This window comes from Onychostoma macrolepis, chromosome 01 (assembly GCF_012432095.1).
Source record: "Onychostoma macrolepis isolate SWU-2019 chromosome 01, ASM1243209v1, whole genome shotgun sequence".
Classification (NCBI taxonomy): domain Eukaryota; kingdom Metazoa; phylum Chordata; class Actinopteri; order Cypriniformes; family Cyprinidae; genus Onychostoma; species Onychostoma macrolepis.
Genome location: NC_081155.1, coordinates 10,316,038 through 10,337,237, shown reverse-complemented (window position 1 = coordinate 10,337,237; position 21,200 = coordinate 10,316,038). Strand labels below are relative to the sequence as shown.

The following is a 21,200-nucleotide window of genomic DNA, read 5'->3' as shown; positions in this document are numbered from 1 at the left end:
TGACATCATGATACATTAACAAGGCATGAATTAATGTTAAGTTAATGACGAGTTAATGATATTGTGCCCCCCCAAGTAAAGTCATGACATTATGATACATTAACAAGTCATGAATTAATGTTAAGTTATAAGTAATTAATGAGTTAATGATATTGTGCCCCCCCAAGTAAAGTCATGCCATTATGATCCATTAACAAGTCATGAATTAATGTTAAGTTAATGATGAGTTAGTAATATTGAAATGATAACATTTCGTTTTATTGTGTGATTTCTGCTGCCGGCTCGATCGTTTCCAATAATAGGACTACAAGTTAAACAAGACTTAACTTTAAACCTTAAAATAAATAACATTTTAAATGGTTTAACCTTTACTTGTCATGAAATGTTTACTTTGTTTGTCATGGGCCACAAAAGGCGTAATCTCCAACATGCTGTGACTGACAATAGAACTATAAAAAAAAACACCAAAACCGCAACATAATTACGAAATGAAACAATTTTATTCGTGCGCTGTAATCCAGATCTTCAGAATCCATACGACTGCGAGGAACAGACCCAAATCCAAGCCTTTATTCGACGATCTTCATCTCCATCCCGAGCAGCGAGTCCAGCGACCATAAACAGCAAAGCCCGCGCTGACTGACGCGTTCGTTACAAATTCAAATGTTGCCGTTTCAAACGACAGATTTTACGGCAGGATAATCGAACGCTCATTGGCTCTCGCCTGGCTTCGTCACAGATTGCGACATGCCGTGTTTCTGGTGAGGTGTGTATTTGAATGATGCTTGCACGCCCACGCTTTCACGAGTTCACTGAGAGGGAGAGGATCAGGAAAATAATCTGGATAATATTTTCAGCGATTAACAACATAAATTCTGCTCAAATGAAGATATCAATCTTTCATTTGAAAGCCATGTTTCTAGCATCTGTAAAACTGCGTTTTTCCATCTCAAAACTAAATTGCGACCTATGCTCTCAACGTCAAATGCAGAAATACTAATTCATGCGTTTATGACCTCAAGGTTAGACTATTGTAAATAAATGATTGTAATTGCATTTATCTGTCTGTCATGTTTTTCTTCTACTGTACAGAAATAGCTATGTTTAGGTGTAGATGTAGGAGTGGGATTAGCGATTATAAAAACTTTTAATGCTATATTGTTGTTACTAAAATGGTTATTTTCTTGCATGTTTATAAAATGTTTAGGTTTGGAGGTAGGTTAAGAGGTCTAAAAGTCTAAATCACTTATTGATAAATGATAAAAATGCATTAATAAGAATATCTTAATGAAATAAAAACAATATTACTAACTCATCATGAACTTAACATTAATTCATGCCTTGTTAATGTATCATAATGTCATGACTTTACTTGGGGCAATATCATTAACTCATCATTAATTACTTATAACTTAACATGAATTCATGAGTTGTCAATGTATCATGTCATGACTTGTCTTGAGGGCACATCTTTAAAAGTTATCAATTACACATGTTTTATACATATTCAGCTCATCTAAATCAGATATTTGGTGTTTTTTGGTGGTTTGTAAAAAAGTGGAAGAGCAGAGGTCATGTGGCTGCATTTGGATGAAGAAGGAACTGAACGGTAGGAGGAAGGTTAACATTTTGAAGGGGCAATAGTGGCCCAAAAGAAGAGCAAGAACACAAAGACAAACGTCTGATTTCAGTGCATTATTATGATATAAAGACAGTAAACCAATCCATAACATAACCATCATCTCTATGCTAACACTGATTTTAATTTGGAAAATCACATCTGCTTAATGAATACATTATTGTAGGAGGGCAGCAGTGGAATCACTCAAAACAGGATGAGATGAAGTTGTTTTTAATTATGAATGCATCATTGTGCGTTGGATGAGTTAGGTTAAACGTAAATATTGTAAGAAATCCACTGTCATTCACTGATGTTTGTAACATAGCTGCAGGTGGAAAATTTATAAACAATTTTGCAGTGTGCCATTTTCATGAATCTTTCTTCTAGAGCATGTTTGATTTAGTTTACCCCAAAGTGTTAATTAATACATTAACTAACATGCAGGAACTAACATGTAATTAAGGTGGTGTTATTCATGAGGTAATTCATATGACTCATGTCGTAGTTAAGTTAGTTCTTCATTAGTTCTTGATTAATACATGTCTTAACTCTTCATTAGTTCATAGTCAAGTAATTATTAATTAAGGTATTAGTACATGATAATTCATGTACTGTTATTGTAAAGTGTTACCATTATTTTGCACAAGAGAGATCTATTAGTTTAATTTAGTTTTGTGGATCACCATTGTGGTGGAGAGTAGAGCATGTGCATCAGTCAATGATGAGCCACAAACACTGATGTTCTGCTGCTTTATTTAAAGACAGTAACTGTAGAGTTGCTGATACAGTGATGATCTCTTTGTTAAGTGCTTTACCACATGCATGTGTGCTATAGCTGATGATAAACTACAACATTTGAGTTAAAGTCATGTTTTTAGTGACTTTACTACTATAAATTAAGTGTTTGCAGTTTTATATTAAGAAATGTTCCTTCTTAGTAGAATCAAATGAAATAAGTTTACCAAATGTTTACACCATCACAACAATTTTACAGCATGCAAGAGTTTGCTGTATTTTTACAGTACAATTGTAATTATTGATTTACAGTACTCTTGTAAATTTACAGTCTTACTGGCAACCAAAATTGCCAGTAGGTTACTGTAAATTTTACAGCATTTTTTTACAGTGCAGTAAGTAACTGTTTTTCTACAGTTTATTGCCATAAATTAATTACAGTTTATTGCTGTTAAATTACATTTCATGCTGTTTTTTTCTCTTCTTACATCTTTAACCCTTTAAACCCCACAACAAAATCCTCAGTTTTAAATGAACACTTATAATGTGTGCCCACTACAGAGTGTTAGAGTAACACTGAATCAGTGCTGAAGTTAATGAGATAATTATGCGATTAATTAAATGATGATTGTGGATTAGTGATGAACAGCTGCTGTTAACAAGCAGCATCACTGAAGAAAGTGAAACACAAGAACTACAACTGACTTCAGCCACAGCCTTAGATGAAATCAACTGAAATAAAGAAGACATTAAATATCTCAAGATCTGAACTCCCAAAACAGCATTACTTCACACATTACTAACCAGACTGATGCTATTTCTGTCAGACGTTCAGAGAAATGCAAGTTTTTATTATTATTATTATATAAAGTACCATGATGGAGATCAGTGTTAGCTTTAGTTGGGCTCTTGACCCTTGACTTTTTAAAATCAACTTTTCTTTGGTTGTTGTACACGTGTTTTAAAACATGTTTATTATGGTAAAAAGAACCAAAGCGGAAACTGTAATATTGTTAGTTATGTTTTGCTAATGACATAACCATTATTAAACACCATATTCACTGATTTGTTCCAGTGTCTTTTCTGTTACTGAAGTGATTTAACAACAGCCTGTTCATTCTTTTACGCTAGTTTATGTAAGATCCTTAAAAAGAGTACTGACAAAAAAAAAAAAAAAAAACTCTAAAGTGCTATGAAACACACACATCAAGAATCAGCGTATGAATCTCAACAATGGTGACTATCAACCAAAATAAATAAACAGATCAACTCTGAACATCACAAAACATGCTACTAAAACTCAACACAAAAACAAAAGCAATTATAAAAGTACATTGAAAGAATTAGAGAAAATAAGTGGACAATTCAGTGGCATAATTTATTCATGTCGCAATGCATGCTGGGAGTCATGGATGAGTTTTGTACTGTACTGGTACCCAGCATGCATTGCAGCATGAAGCTTTTGACTCACCATTGTTGAGATTCATATGTTGATTCTTGATGTCTGTATGTGTCTGAATTATGTCATTTTACTGAAGGTTTTGTGCACCAGAAGTTTTAGTTTGTCATAATCGATTGTTATTTCGCAGTGTCATATAGCACATATCATAACTTGAAACAAACCAAAAAAAAAACACACCACTTCGTTAAAGACTGACTGAAATGAGTGACACCGTTTCATGATGATTACAATCCAAAAACATTTCTTACAATTTTTTTGCTTTGGCTTTCGTTGCTATAACAAAGGTGTTTTACAAACACCGTTATAGCAACAACAACAACAAAAAAACAATCTAGCGTTACAAAGTCAAGGGTCAAGAGCCCAACTAAAGCAAACGCTGGTCGCCATGATGGTGAGGTCAAGTGAAACGTTTTCAATAAAGCATCTAAATGTCTAATTAATTCTCAAGTAATTTTGTAGATATATGGCAGAAATAAAGTCAGACTGTAATGTGTGAAGCTGGTGATGCTGTTTGTGGAGTTGTTTAAACATCCTCTGCTGTTTTATTTCAGTTGATTTCATCTAAGGCTGTGTCTGAAGTCAGTTGTAGTTTCATTTTTCTCTTTTCTCCAGTGATTCTGCTTGTTCACAGCAGCTGTTCATCATTGGCTGAATTCACTCATTAGTGTTCATTCTCTCTGTCAGGTGGACTATATTAGTAAACTCATGTAGGGAATAGTGAATGAGGGTGTAGGGTGTGATTTGAAACATAGCCTCTGAGTGTCGACTCTGAGCGCTGTTACTTCACAGGACTGCAGAAGGCTATACTTTCTCGAAAACAACAAATATTACCCAGAATTCATTGTTTTTTACGGGATTTTACTGTTGTAATGAAAAAAAAACAGGATGTTACTGTCAGAATATGGCCGTTTTTTTTACAGCAATTTTTTAAAGTGTACTTTTCACACTGTGTGCATGTTATCTCTACAGCAATGAATGATTAATATTATTTAGCTATATGTGCAAATAATTCAAGCTTTGCTGCTCTGTGTTTTGTGTTGCAGGAGTTTTTGGAGAAAACTGGAATGTGATTTATGAAACTGAATCAATATGTGCTCCTAAAGGATCCACAGTAAACATGTCATGCTCGTATACATACCCTCAGCAGTATAAATTGATTGATACATTCTGGATAAAGAGATCGGATATGAAAAGTTTAAAAGAATATCCTGAGTATAAAGACAGGGTTGAATACATTGAACAGAGACAAAACCAAACTGCTGTCCTCAGACTGCACAACATCACTGAAAATGATGTGAGCGAGTATTGTTTCAGATTAATAACTAATACTGAAGGACAAAAATGGTTTGGTCAACCAGGAATTCAGCTTAAAGTTTCTGGTAATCCACTTCACTCCTTCATTTCTGTTAATAATTTAATTTCTTGGTCCTGGTTAGACAGATGTGTTTCTCCAGCTCTTCAGGTAAAGGCACCGCAGCTGGTGCTGGAGAAAGAAAGAGTCAATCTGACCTGTGAAACCACATGCAGTCTGACAGACGGATTCATCTGGTACAAAAATGGACAGGCTTTAAAGATCCAGAGCGAAACACTCCAGCTTCAGTCAGAGCGCAGTGATTCTGGCCGTTACAGCTGCGCCGTCAGAGGACATCAACATCTGCCCTCTCCTGCTGTCAACATCACTGTCCTGTGTGAGTAGATACTTATTCACTCTCTGCCTGTCAGACCGATGGCTGAAAGGTTTGGCTGATCAGTGTGGACCCTTCAGCCTACTGCTGGTCAATGCTGTAACTACACCATCTGCCTGACAACAGCATCTTTGTCCATTGACAGCCATTCAAAGTTGGTCATGTATTTTGACTTACGCTTACATTCATTCATTTATTAAAATCTAATTCCAAACCTTTGTTTTGTGGCCAATACTGGTATCTTGAACTGATTTCTGAACAGAAATTACTCCAAATAATCATTAAACTTTTAGATCCTCCAAAGAGCGTCTCGGTGTCCATCAGTGCGTCTGGTGAAATAGTGAAGGGAGATTCAGTGACTCTGAGCTGCAGCAGTGACTCAAACCCTCCTGCTCTGAACTTCAGCTGGTTTAAGGAGAATCAAACCTCAGCTGTTGGATCTGGACAGAGTTTCATCATCTCCAGCTTTAACTCCAGTCACAGTGGACGCTACTATTGTGAGGCTCAGAATCAATATGGATCTCAGAGATCAGCATCTGTTTTAGTCTCTCTTAAAGGTATTCACTATAAACAGACACTCCTGTGCTGATCATGTTTAAATGTATTAAGGGTGAAGTCTATCCACTCCCAAACTACATCTATCATCCCTATGTTTAAAAACTTTAATAAAAACAAATATTCTTGTCATTTCCTTTCCTTTTAGATGCTTGGAATATCCTGTATATCATTGGTTTGTTTGCCATTATTGCAGCTGGATTTGGGCTCCTGCTTCTCATCATCGTCGTCATCATTGTGCACAAAAGGTCAGCGAGGTCGACAAATCCTAAAAACCTGAATTTGTCTTGCAGATAATTTCAGTTCTGAGCAGAGAATATTAGAAAAATATGGTGACATTGTAAATTTATTTATTTAGCCACAGATATTTCAATGTAAATATTTATCAAATTGCAGCAAGAACAGTTTCAGTTTTAAGTTTTAAGTTAAATGTACTGTATCAAACTTTGATAAAAACAGGAAGAAGATAAAAAACAATGATTCTCAGGACACTGACAATCATTTAAATGGCTCTCAGGACATTGAGCCAAAAAAGGTAAGGCTGATCACTGATGCCATTATTTCTGAAACACAGAAATATTAAATCTTACATTAATAATAATAATAAAATATATAATTGCAAGAATAATAATGTGGCAGACATTTCATTGGCCTGCATGTGAATTGATATGCCACATATTATGACACTTTTAAAACTTTTCAGATGTGGGGAGCTGATTTTGTTTTAATATATATATATATATATATATATATATATATATATATATATTGTATTTATTTAAATTCACAAAAGAAGTTAAAATAAATGTTATTATCACTGTATTGCAGACATCTGCAGGAAATGCCTCTGAATCTGGAGATGATGACAAGATACTCTATGCTTCTGTCCCGTATCACAACAAAAATAAAGACACAAATAAACCTGAAGAGGATGAGATCCAGTACGCCAGCGTTACAGTTCACAAACCTGCTACTGAAGCCAAGTGAGACATTATTATTTCTGTCTTCACCTTTATGACCTTGTGTGGCTTTTATTTAAAATAAGACCCCAGTTTATGCTGTTAAGTTCAGTTTCTACAGACATTAAAAGCCAGTCCTTGCACAGCAGTTCTAAAACATCTTTTCTACTTCAGTTGTATGCCATGTGTTGATCACATGTTTTCTGTTTACAGATCTACGGCGGGTCAAGAGAATGATTTGTCTGTGATTTACAGCAGCATCAAAATATCTACTTAACTATGCAATTGAGTCTTGAAAAATCATCTAAATCAGACCATAATAAGAACTAACTTTCTTGCTTTAGTGTTTGCATTTTATTTAATCATGTTTATTTATTTTTTGAGTGTGCATTATTAAACATCTGCTTTAGTTAAATGCACTGCAGCCCTTGTAAACCAAAGTCAACTAAATAAACAAACACAGAGTTTGGTCCTTGTGCCATCAGGGGCCTGTTCCATAAAAGACGCTAAGAAAAGCGGGGATTAAAGTCCAAAACCTGACTTGAAATAGCCTAACAAATCAAATCGGGACTAAAGCGGTTTCATAAACGACAATTTAAATTCACGCAATCTCACTAATTCGATCCAGGTTCAATGAGTCAGGATAATTTGATGTGCACGCTTATTCTTAAACAGCCCTTAATGTCGATCATGAATCAAATCAATCCACCATGGCAAACAGCAATATCTGTGCTGTTTAATGCATTTGAGACGTTATGTTTTCCTCAGTGTATATCTGACACGTCACAGGTATATTTTTCATCTGTAAATGTTAGAAAGTCATGCAAATATATCCATTTTGCCGTCAGGAGTGGGCGAGGCTTATGCAAGGCGCTGCTGATGCACTACACAGGCGAAGCAGAATAGAATTCCGAATGCAATATACATTCTGCTAAAATATTTGTTGTTGGACATTAAATGTGACACATAGAATTTTAATCCTTATAAGTGTATTTTTTATGATAGCAGTAACCATAAATCAAATGTAAGATGGCTAATACAGCCATACTAGCTCAAATGACTTAAATGTGTGTTCCTTTTATCAGTTAAAATGTAGTCTGATTTCTATTATTTATTTTAATTTTTAATTCAGTGATTTTAATGTAATTTTTAATGCTTTAAAGAGCCATTTTAGATTGCAATGTTTTAATGTTCTAATAACCATAAAAGGTGCAGCTGTCATAAATTCAGAGAGAAAGGCTGCATGGCTAGAAACTGCTGATCAACTAAATACGCAAGTAGCAAGCAACTATGTTAAAATGTCATTAGCCTATTTTGGGCACAATACATTAAATACAGTTGGTTGTAGCCTATTTTTTATTTATTTTATTATTTAAGGTGTATTTTCTGTATACTTTTATTTTTGGACTAATAATAAAGTCAACTAATTGTATGTGAGAGAGTCGGTGGTAATATCTATGCGTTCCTATTGGTCAGTGTTAGAGGAGCTCAGCTTAGCCTGACAGTTAGCCTGCTCCTGACCAGGTTAGTTTGCCAGCATAAGTTGCCACAGTGACTGAGTTTGAGCTATGGTAATTTTGCTTTCAGAAACCAAATCAAGTGAAAATAAGTCAGAATTACCGAAATAAGCCTGGCTTATTTGGTAAACTAGTTTTATGGAACAGGCCTCTGATCATAGATCCTTTATATTTATTTATTTATATATATATATATATATATATATATATATATATATATATATATACACACAACAAAGCCCAGTGTTAAATGAACTCTCCTGGGAGTTTATTTGAGTACACACAAGTGTGTCAAATTAACACTGAATCAGAGTTAAAGTTAAATGAGATAATTAGGTAATTAATTGAGTGATGATTGACCATTATTTAGTCAGCAAGTTACAAATCCAGCTCTCAAGCGCTTGGCAGGTTCAGCTTCCCCTAGTGGTTGAGTTTACAGTACAGCAGTCTACTACCAAGAAGCTTTGACAGATGACAAGAGAATGTGGGTTAAAACTATGACCAAGCTTCTTTTATATTATTATTATTATTATGATGATGATAATGAACAAAAAACATTTGCACCACAAAGCAACCCACAGCAACCAAACAAAGTCTAATATTACAAATTTAAGGGTCAACTATTGCAAACACCGACCACTAAAATGGTGACATAAAAATTTTAATTTTCTTCTTTGGTGATTCTGCTTGTTAACATCAGATGTCTTCAATAATGGTCAATCATCACTTAATTAATCACCTAATTATCTCATTAACTGTAACTCTGCTTCAGTGTTAATTTGACACTCTTCTGTTTTAATTTTAACACTCTTCAGTGTGTACTCAAATAAACTCCCGGGAGAGTTAATTTAATAGTAGGCTTTTTGCTGTGTATATATGTGTGTGTGTTTTGACATTTTACTTTTCATTCAAGATGCAGTTCAAGTAAAGTAAAACATAAGCTTTCTACTTTTTTACAATGCAAAATACATAATCAACCCCAGAGCACTGCAGGAACATGAAGATATGTCAGACATAGTGATCAAGGTGAGAGCTGTGACATCTGCTCAGCTGTGGGAAAACTCTCTGTACAGAATGTATTGCCATATTTCATGCGCTAATAAAAAGGTACAAACACTTCAGTGATTTCAGTCTTCTTTTGAATCTAAGACTGGGCAGTTAATATTGCGTACTTCTCACGTGTTTAGTAAATTGCTAAAAATAAATAAACCTGCTACAATAATACTAAAGTAACTGTGGCTAACTAAGCCCAGCCTCATCTGAAAGAAACCTGGATCGATTTGTGGTGCAAATGTTTTTTTTTTGTTTTTTTTTTCCTTTTTCATAATAATAGTCATAGTTATAAATCACATTCTTTTGTCATCCGTCAAAACTTATTAGTAGTAAACTGCTGTACTGTAAACTCAACCAAACAGTCAGAATTGCGAGAAAAAAAGTCAGAATTGCGAGATATAAACTCGCAATTGCGAGAAAAAGTCAGAATTGCGAGATAAAAAAGTCAAAATTATGAGATACTAAAACATGCTCTGTAAAAAAGAAGAAACGCGCGAACGTCCCTCAACAAATCACCGGCGTGAGGAAGGCAAGGTTTGCAGTCTTTCCATTTAAAATGACCAGTTTTGAGTTTCATAAAACACAATTTCAGTTTAGAAATTGTTTAATATCATGATAAAATGTGTGTTTCTGAAGTTTCATCACAGAACGTTAAGTAATTAGAATGTTATGTTGTGTGTTAGATGAGGTAAGTTTTTTTTTTTTTTTGTATTTCAGTTTAAAACGCAAGTCATCAAAACTACTAAATGAAAAAAACAAAACAAAACAAAACAAAAATTTTTATTTTTGTTGCAGAAGATGAAACTATGAAGGATCTATTATGTAATCAAGATGGCCAGTCCTTCTGGGAGTTAAAGTTTAAATACACATACACACAAATTGAATTTCTACAAAATATATAAAATATATATTATATATATATATATTTTTTAAACTCTTATGCCTTAAAGCTTTTTCTCATTGCTGTTAGGAGGAAATTATTTTATAAAAACAATTTCAGTTGCTTTGGTTTGCCATGATGTGTAAAAATAAATACATAGCAAAGTAGTTAAATTGTGTCACATAGATGATAGCATACCTGCACTGTAAAAATTGCTGTAAAATTTACAGTAACTTACTGGCAATTTTGGTTGCCAGTAAGACTGCACTCAAAAAATGATTTGGTCTAATTTGCGCCAGTGTTCATGTGTTTCCACACTACAGAGTGTTCAAGTAGAATTGAAGCAGTGCTGGAGTTAAGGAGATAATTATGTGATGATTGATCATTAATGATGAACACCTGCTGTTATCAAGAAGAATCACCGAAGGAAAGAGAAACACAAGAACTACAACTGACTTCAGCCACAGCTGAAGATGAAATCAACTGAAAAAAAGACATTAAATCTCTCAAGATCTGATTAAACAGCATCAGACTGACCAGATTGACTTTATTTCTGTCAGACTTCTAGAGAAGCTCTTATTGAGAATTAACAGAGGTTTAGATGCTTTATTGTTTTGTTTGAAATCACCATCAAAGAGACCAGTGTTTCCTTTTGTTGAGCTCTTGACCCTTGACATTTTGGTGTTAATATTACTGGTTGCTTTAATTGTGTGATCATTTAAAACACATTTAGCTTAACCAGCGAAGCCAAGTGAAAAAGAGTTGTGGGTAGATCTTGTCACTGGTCACGACCTCATTTCAAGTCTAATTTCTGATTATATAGACATTATACTGTTTTAGATTTTTTCGTAGCTTCATATCTTGCAGTATTGTAAATATCAGATAATTTGAATAATTTACAAATCACCTTGTGCACATAAAGTTTTCATCTGTAGCAATACAAAGACCACAGACATCAAGAATCAGTGTATGAATCTCAACAATGGTGACAGTCAAGAAAATATTCAGATAAAACTCTGAACATCACAAAACAAGCTACTAAAAGTCACAACTATAACAGCATACGTAAAATAAAATAGTAAGAATAAAAGAAAATAATCAGACAATTCAGCTGCGTTGTTTATTCATGCTGCAATGCATGCTGGGATACATGGGAGAGTCTTGTACTATGCTGGTACCCAGCATGCATTGCAACATGAAGCATTTTGTTGACTGTCACCATTGTTGAGATTCATACGCTGATTCTTGATGTCTGTGATCTTTGCATTGTTACAGATGAAAACTTTTTGAGCACAAAGTGATTTGTAAATTATTTAAATTATCTGATTTTACAAGACTACTAGATCTGAAGCTATATAAAAAATCTAAAGCAGTACTACATCCATACAATCAGATGTTGGACTTGAAATGAGATCGGTGGATCACATGCCATTTTTTCTCTTAGCTTTGCTGGCTAAACAAGTGTCTATATAAACACACAATTAAAGCAACCAGTGTAATATTAACACCAACATGTCAAGGGTCAAGAGCCCAGAGCCCAACAAAAGGAAACACTGGTCTCTTTGATGGTGATTTCAAACAAAACAATAAAGCATCTAAACCTCTGTTAATTCTCAATAAGAGCTTCTCTAGAAGTCTGACAGAAATAAAGTCAATCTGATGCTGTTTGTGCTGTTTAATCAGATCTTGAGAGATTTAATGTCTTTATTTTTCAGTTGATTTCATCTTCAGCTGTGGCTGAAGTCAGTTGTAGTTCTTGTGTTTCTCTTTCCTTGTGATTCTTCTTGATAACAGCAGGTGTTCATCATTAATGATCCGTGTCACATAATTCTTTTGATTTAATATTGAAATCTGAAAAGAAAATGAAAAAAACGCCACCTTTTTCGTTTTCATTTGTTCAAACAAAACGAAAAATCAAGAATTCGGCTTCATTTTCATTTTTACTTTCAGGGACAGAAAAGGGATAAACTACTTGAATATTGATCTCTACAAGTATTTTGATTGGTCTCAAACATTACAACATAATAATAGTCATAAAAACATAATAAAAGTCCTCCGCTACTATGTATTCTTAAAGTGTTTATTTCTACTACATTTGATCTCTTTCTTCAACAAACAGCCAGATTAAGGAATGGCTTGACACAACAATACCGAGGCAGAGCCTAGACAGAGATTTCTTTTGTGTAGGCTTAAATTCTGCAACCTACCCTGAAATCTCATAAATATTAATTTAATTCGTACCTGCACACAACTACCTACTAGCCTACATCTTTGGCACGGCCGCCTGATTTATTATAGCTAACCATGCTGAAAAAACAATAGAACCCTGCCCAAAACACAATAGAAAATGTAATGGATTTAATGGTTATGATGGGAATTGTATTGGTGTTAATGGAAACTATAGTGGTGTCTACTGGTATGTGATAGATTCTATTGGTGGGATGTTAAATCCTATTGAAAAATGCCCAAAACACACTACAAAAGGAATTTTGTAATGGTTTTACTGGAAAAAGCTAATGGTTCATAATGGTATTTTAATGTAAACCACTGGAATTTTGTGATGGTTTCTAATGGGCTTCTATTGTTTTTTTTTTTTTTTTTAGTAGGGCACCTATTAAAATCTGTGTGGCAAAACTGCAACGTATGGGAAGCCAAACAACCCAAAAGTGGGAGAAACAGTGCGATATTAAAGAGTTTGCGCGCTGTCCTGTCATAGGCTCAATGGACCGGGCACGACCGACTCTACAGCGCAGGGAGGACGTGTTTGCTAGCGCCACCGAACTGACAGCGCAGCCAACATAAGAAGTTCGTATTTTTCCTGCACGTTAACATAATGAAGATCAGTATTAAGTTAATAACCCTAAAATAAATGCAGTGCAAAATTCAAAATACATCATATTGAATTTACATACAATTTACAATTTTGAAAAGAGTTTGTTTTAAATCAATTAATTAAATTTTATTTATTTATTTATTTAATATGTAGCGTAGAGAAAAGCCTGACAAACGTAGCCATTATATAAAATTGCACTGTTAAAGTTAAAGAACATTACCTTGGATGTTCCCTGGTCTTTAGAGACCAAAAATAAAAATAAAATAAAAATTCTGGACCACAAAAAGCAAGGGTATGTTTGCAGCAATAGCCAACATTGTATGGGTCAAAATTGTCAATTTTTCTTTTATTCCAAAATCATTAGGATATTACTGTAAGTAAAGATCATCCATGAAGATATTTTGTAAATCCCCAAATAAATCAAAACTTAATTTTGATTAGTAATATATACTAAGAACTTCATTTGGACAAAAGCGATTTTCTCAATATTTAGATTTTTTTTTTTTTTTTTTGACCATCAGATTCAGATTTTCAAATTCAAATTTTTTGGTTGTTTGGCTTCCCATACAACGCACTGCAGCGGAGATTGTATTAGCGCAGACCACTATAAATGTATTTATTCTGTTAAAACCATGGCTAATTTTCGTAAGGGAACATGGAAACTCAGAGAGAATATTAGATCTTGATGGTGGTGAAATTATTACCGACATTAAAACACGTTATTAACATCAACAGCCGGAGTGCTGATGTCTTTTCAGGGCATAGCTGTCCGTCAATTATGATAATTTGCATTTAGCCGCAAACATGAGGTGTGAGCACCGAGTTCACCTTCAAATCATGACGTCAAATTCATTTCACTAAAACAGCACCATGGAGGAACAAATAGTCCCATGCCGTGATAACAATATGATTTGCTATAAAGTGCTCTGTGAATAAAACTCAAAATAGAAAAATAGCTAATAGATGTGATGTGAAGGTAAATTACACAAAGTCATATCTTGTCATATCTGTCATATTATTTAGGTTCCTCCATTGTCCAAAACGTAGCGTATTGTCTAAAACAAAAGTTATGACTCTGTGTACGTTCACATACATTGATACCGGTCTGCGCTTCACTACAATACATTTTCCCGCGCTGCAGTGCGTCGCTGCTTTGCACACAAATTTTGATAGGTGGCTATATAATAAAACAGGCGGTGTGCCAGAGGACTGAAAGGTTCTGCCTCGCACGGTTTGTGTCAAGCCATTGGTTAATCTGGCTGTTTGATGAAGAGAAAGAGACCAAATGTAGCAGAAATAAACATGTTAAGAATCTGTAGAAGCAGAGAACTATTATTATTTTTAAGGACTATTATTATGTTGTAATGTTTGGTTGACCAATCAGCGGAGAGGGGCGTTTCACTCCGCCCACTTGTAGAGATCGAATATTCAAGTAGTTTATCCCTTTTCTGTCCCTGAGCGTAAAACGAAAACTGAAGCCGAATTCTTGATTTTTCGTTTTGTTTGAACAAATGAAAAACGAAAAATGTGGCGTTTTTTTCATTTTTCAGATTTCAATATTAAATAAAAAAACGAATTATCCGAAGGTACACGGACCATTAATGATCAATCGTCACATAATTATCTCCTTAACTCCAGCACTGCTTCAGTTCTACTTGAACACTCTGTAGTGTGGAAACACATGAACACTGGAACAATTTAGACCAAATCACTTTTTTGAGTGTAGATAATGATTATATCATCAACAATCAATCAAAAGCACATAATCACACATTTTTCTGGGTTTTCTTGCTATAACAAATATGCTTTACAATGTTGTGAACTTTTATCTTCTACGAAGCAGAGACCAGGAGACGTTGGGATATCTTTCATACAGAAGTTACTCTTTATTGAGAGAACATTCTTGATGCTGTAGTCATCCAAGTCTAACTAAAAGCAGTGATACATTGTAGTTTTACATGCATTTAGGGGGCAGTGCTTAGGAGTGAAAACAAAGCACCTGGGTGACGACCTTTAAGCATGCAAATGAGGTATTCAGGTATAGAATCCTGCCCCATTTAACCACTCCTAATCCAATCAGCCTAACTGCCCAAAGATTACATCAAACAATTACAAACAAAAGGCAAGAGTCTCCGTCGTCTGGCTCATTAGACTTACAATAAGAGAACAGGAACTGGCAGGGACCTCTTGAATCGTTCATCTGATGTCATCATCTTCACCATAAATGCTAAATACAATGTATATAACTTCTTCAGTTTGTACACTATTACATTGGAATCTAAATTAAACATTTAAATAAATTTGTAATCCCACAATTCCCCCTTTGAGAGTTCTAATAACTCTCACAAAATACAAATTTAGACACTTAAAAGTTCATTCTTGTAACATGTGATCGTTACAGGCACATAGCACTTGTTCTGTGTTGATTGTCTGTAACTGCATGCTGACACAGAAAACAAACATGCAGCTGTGAAGTTCTTAATAGTCTTTTCTGGTTGAACTGTCATTTCTCGTGATGGGCGTGAGTCATTTGTTGCATGAAACACTTGATACTAACAGGTTTCCGAACCATGAAGAATTATCTTCAGCCATCAGGTGTAATTTTGCTGAAAGATCAAGAATGTCTTGATCATGTTGCTGGATGACTGAAGTTCTCGTATGTGATTCTCTGCGTTGTGTATTTTTTCTTTGTTCTGTCTTCCGTGACAGTTGGCTCGGCAGTGGGTCTCGTTGTCTTTTAGAGGTTGTGGCTTCATACGCAGGTGAGGAGTTCGGTGCGCATGGGTCTTGGAACAGCCATCAAGTGGTATCTGCACAGAGGAAGAAAGAAAACAAAAGACAGCAGTATTTGTTCTAAAGACTACAAACATTAGGGTTGTATCCTCTGTTCAATCTCGTCTGCTATTGTTGTTCCTTCTTTCTATTTCTTAATTCCTGTGACACCTAAAGAACAGTGAGGTGAGGGTGGACTAGTGGATGGGGAAGGCCTATGAGGGTGTGTTCACCACAGGGTTGGCCCCAAGCCTGTTGCATCCGGTTCTTCCCTGGGCTCCTCACTGGTCCATGTGTCCTAACCTATCCCTGTAGGTGGAGGAACAACTTTACAGTGTGACACATGAGTCCAAGTTTTCCTTCCCTGACACAATACTGCAGCTGCTGTAATCAACATCACTTGATGTGGTCCGTACCATAGGCTCTAATGGCTTGTTTCTGAACGACTTTATCATGACCCATTGACCTGGGATGATAGTGTGTCCACCTTCTAGTGGAGTCTGCCAACACGACTCAACTCTCTCTGGCACTCTGTACTGCCTTTGTGAGGTTTTCACAGTAAGCGATCAGGGCATCTGAAGCAATGTGAACATCAGCATTTCTAAGATCAATCACACCTGGCATCTGCATAGGACGCCCAGTAATAATCTCATGAGGGCTCAGTCCTACTGATCTGTTAGGTGACGCTCTCATACTACACAGTACTGCGGGCAGTGCTTCAACCCATGGTACTCCTTCCTGATGCATTTTGCTTAGCCTGGTTTTGATTGTTCTGTTTGATCGTTCAACCTGTCCTGATGCTTGTGGCCTATAGGGACAGTGAAGGTTCCACTTAATCTTCAACATTCTAGATACTTCCTTGACTACCTGTCCTGTGAAGTGGGTACCTTGATCTGAGTCAATGCAATCTGGTAATCCCCATCTGGGAATGAAATCAGTAACAAGACATTTAGCAGTATGTGCAGCTGTAGCACGCCCTGTTGGATAAGCTTCTACCCATCTTGAGAATTTGTCTATTACTACCAAAACGTCAGTTTTTCCTTTACAAGGGGGCAATGATATGTAATCAACTTGCAGGTGACGAAATGGCCCTGGTGGAGCTGGGGTATGTGCTGCTGGTGTGGTGGCTGCTGGTACCTCATTATTTTTCTGACATGTTACACATCTCTTGACTGTTTCAGTGGCTATGTTTCTGAATTTTGGATTCCACCATTGATTTGAGAACCTGTGATTCATCGTTGCTGGACCACTGTGACCCAAATTGTGTATTTGTTGAGCTAAATATGGCAACAGTGATTCGGGAGCAACATACTTTCCCCTTTGGTCCAGCAGCGGATGAATCCACAGTGGCTCCTTTGTCTAACCATGTCCATGCTTCATATAGAGGAACGTCTTTATACAGATCAATGATTGATTCCGGAGGTAGAATTGTCTTCTGTGCTGTACTACCTGAACACACTTGTACAGTTGCATAGAAACAAGCCTGTTTAGCCGCTACATCAGCAAGAGCATTACCTTTAGCTTCCGTAGTATTAGTTGTGAGGTGTGCTTTCACTTTGATCACCGCTAATTTCTTTGGGAGTTTCATGGCAAACATTAAATCTTTCACTAATCCAGCATGCTTAATGGGGGATCCAGCAGAAGTTAGAAATTGTCTGGTTTGCCAAATAACACCAAAATCATGAATTACCCCAAAAGCGTATCTGGAATCTGTGTAGATATTTGCAACTGATCCTGAAGCTAGCGTGCATGCTCTTGTTAAGGCTACTAGTTCTGCAGCTTGAGCTGAAAAATGATCTGGAAGACAACCTGAAGCAACTACTTCAGTGGTGGAAGTTACTGCATATCCTGCTCGTCTGTTACCTTCAATAACTTGAGCTGAACCATCAACAAACAACTCCAATTCTGCGTTCTCTATGGGAGTTTCTGCTATTTCACTTGTCGCTGCATATGTAAGCGTAACACAATCATGAGTCATTTCACCTTCACCCTCTAACACAACTTCAGTCATTGCAGACATCATACATGAGGATGGGTTCGTGACTGGTGCACGCTGTATAACAATGTTCGGGCTGTGAGAGTTGCTAACCAATTTCCCCAACGGGAGGAGGTGACAGAAGTGACTTTTGCTTGATTCATTAGTGCAGACACTGCGTGAGGGCATTTTACATTTACATTCTGACCTAACACCATTCCTGATGAAGCCTGAAGCGCTAGATGAACTGCCTGTACTGCTCTGAGGCATGGGCCCATACCTTGAGCGACTATGTCAAGTTTACCAGAATAGTAATGAATTGGGCGTAAGCTGCCCCCATGATCTTGCATTAGACATGCAGTCATAAAGCCTAAGTGTTCATGGACATAAAGCACAAAGGGTCTATCTGATTGGGCAATTCCTAATGCTGGTGCTTGACATAGTGCTCTCTTCAAATCATTAAAAGCTTTGAGATGAATTTCTTCCATACAAACAGTATCTGAATCTTTACCATGGCCTTTCAACAACTCATAGAGAGGCTGCACAATCGAGGCATAGTCTTCAATCCAAGGTCTACAGTAAACTGCTGTTCCTAAAAATGAGCGGAGTGTTTTAATGGTAGTAGGCGGAGGTATGGCTTTGACTGAAGCCGCTCGATCCTGTGTAATGGATCTATTTCCTGCACCAATTGTTTGACCCAGAAATGTGACTTGCTTTTTAGTAATTTGAGTTTTGTGAAAGCTGCATTTGTGTCCTTTTTTATGCAAATAGTCCAACAATGCTGTCAATTCAATTTGATGTACCTCGTGGTCTGTTGAGGCAAGCAAAATATCATCGACACATTGAATCATAGTGGACTGTTTGACTGGACATTCTGGGTCACACAAATCACGTCTGACAGCCTGATGATATATAGTTGGGGAGTTTTGAAATCCCTGTGGCAATCGTGTCCACTGGTATTGTTCATAGTCAACTGTGAAAGCTAACCATGACTGGCTGTCAGAGTGCAACGGTACAGAAAAGAATCCATTAGACATATCAATTACTGAAAAAATCTTACAATCTAATGGTAAGCCATTACAAATTGTAGATGGATCTGCCACTAGGGGGGTGATTTTATCAATATGTTTATTGGCTACTCTGTAGTCTATTGTAAGTCTCCATGTCCCATTTGATTTCTTGATGGGCCATATGGGTGAATTACATGGACTGTTGGTTTTAACTAGCACTCCTTGCTTCAGCAACTTTTCTACAATAGGTTTGATTCCTGTATAGCTTCCTTATTAATCGGATATTGTTTGGTGACCGGAGGTGGATTTCCGTCAATTTAACTGGTTCTACACCTGTTAACAAACCACAATCATCCTTGTCTTTAGCCCAAATTAGATGATTCTGTAAGAAAGCATACTCAGTAGGGATTGCATTATTGGTAGAAACTTGTGCTGAGGAAATTTTTATGCTAGCGGATTCTGAGGACACGTCTAACGTTAGATGTACTTGTCTCAGAAGATCCATGCCTAAAATTGCACCTGTATTTAATGGAGCACATAGCAATTTTGTAGTCAGAGTTTTTGGGCCAAATTGTACCTCTATGGGCGGGGTTTCATACAAAACAGAATCTTCACCTATTACGCCAGTTAAACAAAGTTTGGTTTTCTTGTATGGGATGTTTAAAACTTGTGCCAATTTTGTAGGAATTACTGTACACTCTGCACCTGTATCAAGCAAAAAATCAATCTCTTTCTCTTTTACGCTACCTTTCACAAAAATTATTTTGTCATTGTGATGGATTACAGGAAAGGTAGCTACTCACAGCCCCAACAATTAGTTTTTCCTGGTCTTGTTGTGCTCTTACAAGAGCCTGTACGAGCTGTCCTAAAGTTTCAGTGGTCACTGGCGGAACTACTTCAGGGTTGTAGGCAGGCTGAGGAGGAGCAGAATTATGCATAGCATTTCTTTTACTATCTTGCAACTTCTTCCTACACTCTTTCTCCCAATGTCCTAATTTTTCACAGTAGTTGCATTTGCCTTCTCTTTTAGACCATCTCTTGTCTTGTTTTGTTGTGTTAAACGTAGCTGCTGCTACTCTCACTTTTGCCTTGACATCAGCATCTCTTTCCCATGTAGCTAACCTGTCTAGGTTACTTCTGAGAGTTCTGTTAGACCAAGTTAGATCTAAGAATGGTAAAGCTTTTCTGTATTCGGCTACAAGGCCATCTGACCAGATACGAACTAGGGGTCCCTTGTCATCTAGCACACTTTCAGGGTCATCAACAATTCCACTGTAAATTACAGGTGACTGACAAAATCTCTCAGTATATTCACTCACAGTTTCTTCTTTCTTTTGCACACAGGTAGTAATTCTAGACCAATCTATTTTGGGTCCTAAGATATTCTTTAGGATTTTCAAAATACCTTCTCTTAAATCACCTTTACTTGCATGTCGCAGTTCAGAAGTAACAGCAGATTCAAAACTGTTGAATTGAGATTCAGTTAGAATTTGTGACATCAACTGCGTTACCTCTGTTAAAGACATGTCGTAAAGGCGCATTTTACTGATCAATACTCTTCTAAATTCAGAAAAATGTGTGCGTGCTGAGGATAAGCTCTGAGACAGTCTCTCTATATCTTTAGGTCCTAGTGTTTTGGCAACAGTTTGTATTTGCACAACAGAAGAGTTGAGAGGAACACTTTCAGTTTCCTCAATGCCTTGAGATCTTCTCCGAGCACCACAAACATTGACCGAATTTACAGGCACATCAATTACTGATTGGAGAGCTACATCTCTTTCAAAGAATGCTTGTAAATCAGGGTAAATTTTATCCGCTGACTAACTTCCACATCAGTTTTGCTGCAGCTTTGTTGCGGTTCAATTTCTTAGTCAAAGAGGACACTCTAGCTTGAAGCTCATTGTTCTGTTTCTCTAGCTCTGAGTTACGCTGAGATTGTTGTGTAGCTAGTGCTAAACCAAATTCTCTGTGGCAGCAGATAATGCCTTTCACATTGTTCTTGCGAACACATGCTCCTAATACCTTTTTACACTCATCTACAGACCAAGTCTTATCTGGATGGATCTCATATTTCTGAATTAGTTCTTGTCTAACTTTTCAGTGACTATTAGGTTCATTTGCACTCTAACAGTGATTTGAATTC

The 21,200-nt window shown here is 36.3% G+C and overlaps 1 protein-coding gene across 1 annotated transcript; it reads left to right on the top strand.

Annotated features, from left to right (window-relative positions):
- Positions 1-1,565: 1,565 nt before the first annotated feature.
- On the top strand, positions 1,566-7,489 carry LOC131546551 (B-cell receptor CD22-like). Its single transcript, XM_058786176.1, has 7 exons — positions 1,566-1,609; positions 4,862-5,506; positions 5,797-6,060; positions 6,207-6,306; positions 6,518-6,593; positions 6,887-7,041; positions 7,231-7,489. The coding sequence occupies exons 1-7, from the start codon at positions 1,591-1,593 to the stop codon at positions 7,292-7,294; spliced, it is 1,323 nt and encodes a 440-aa protein (XP_058642159.1). The 5' UTR covers positions 1,566-1,590; the 3' UTR covers positions 7,295-7,489.
- Positions 7,490-21,200: the final 13,711 nt, after the last annotated feature.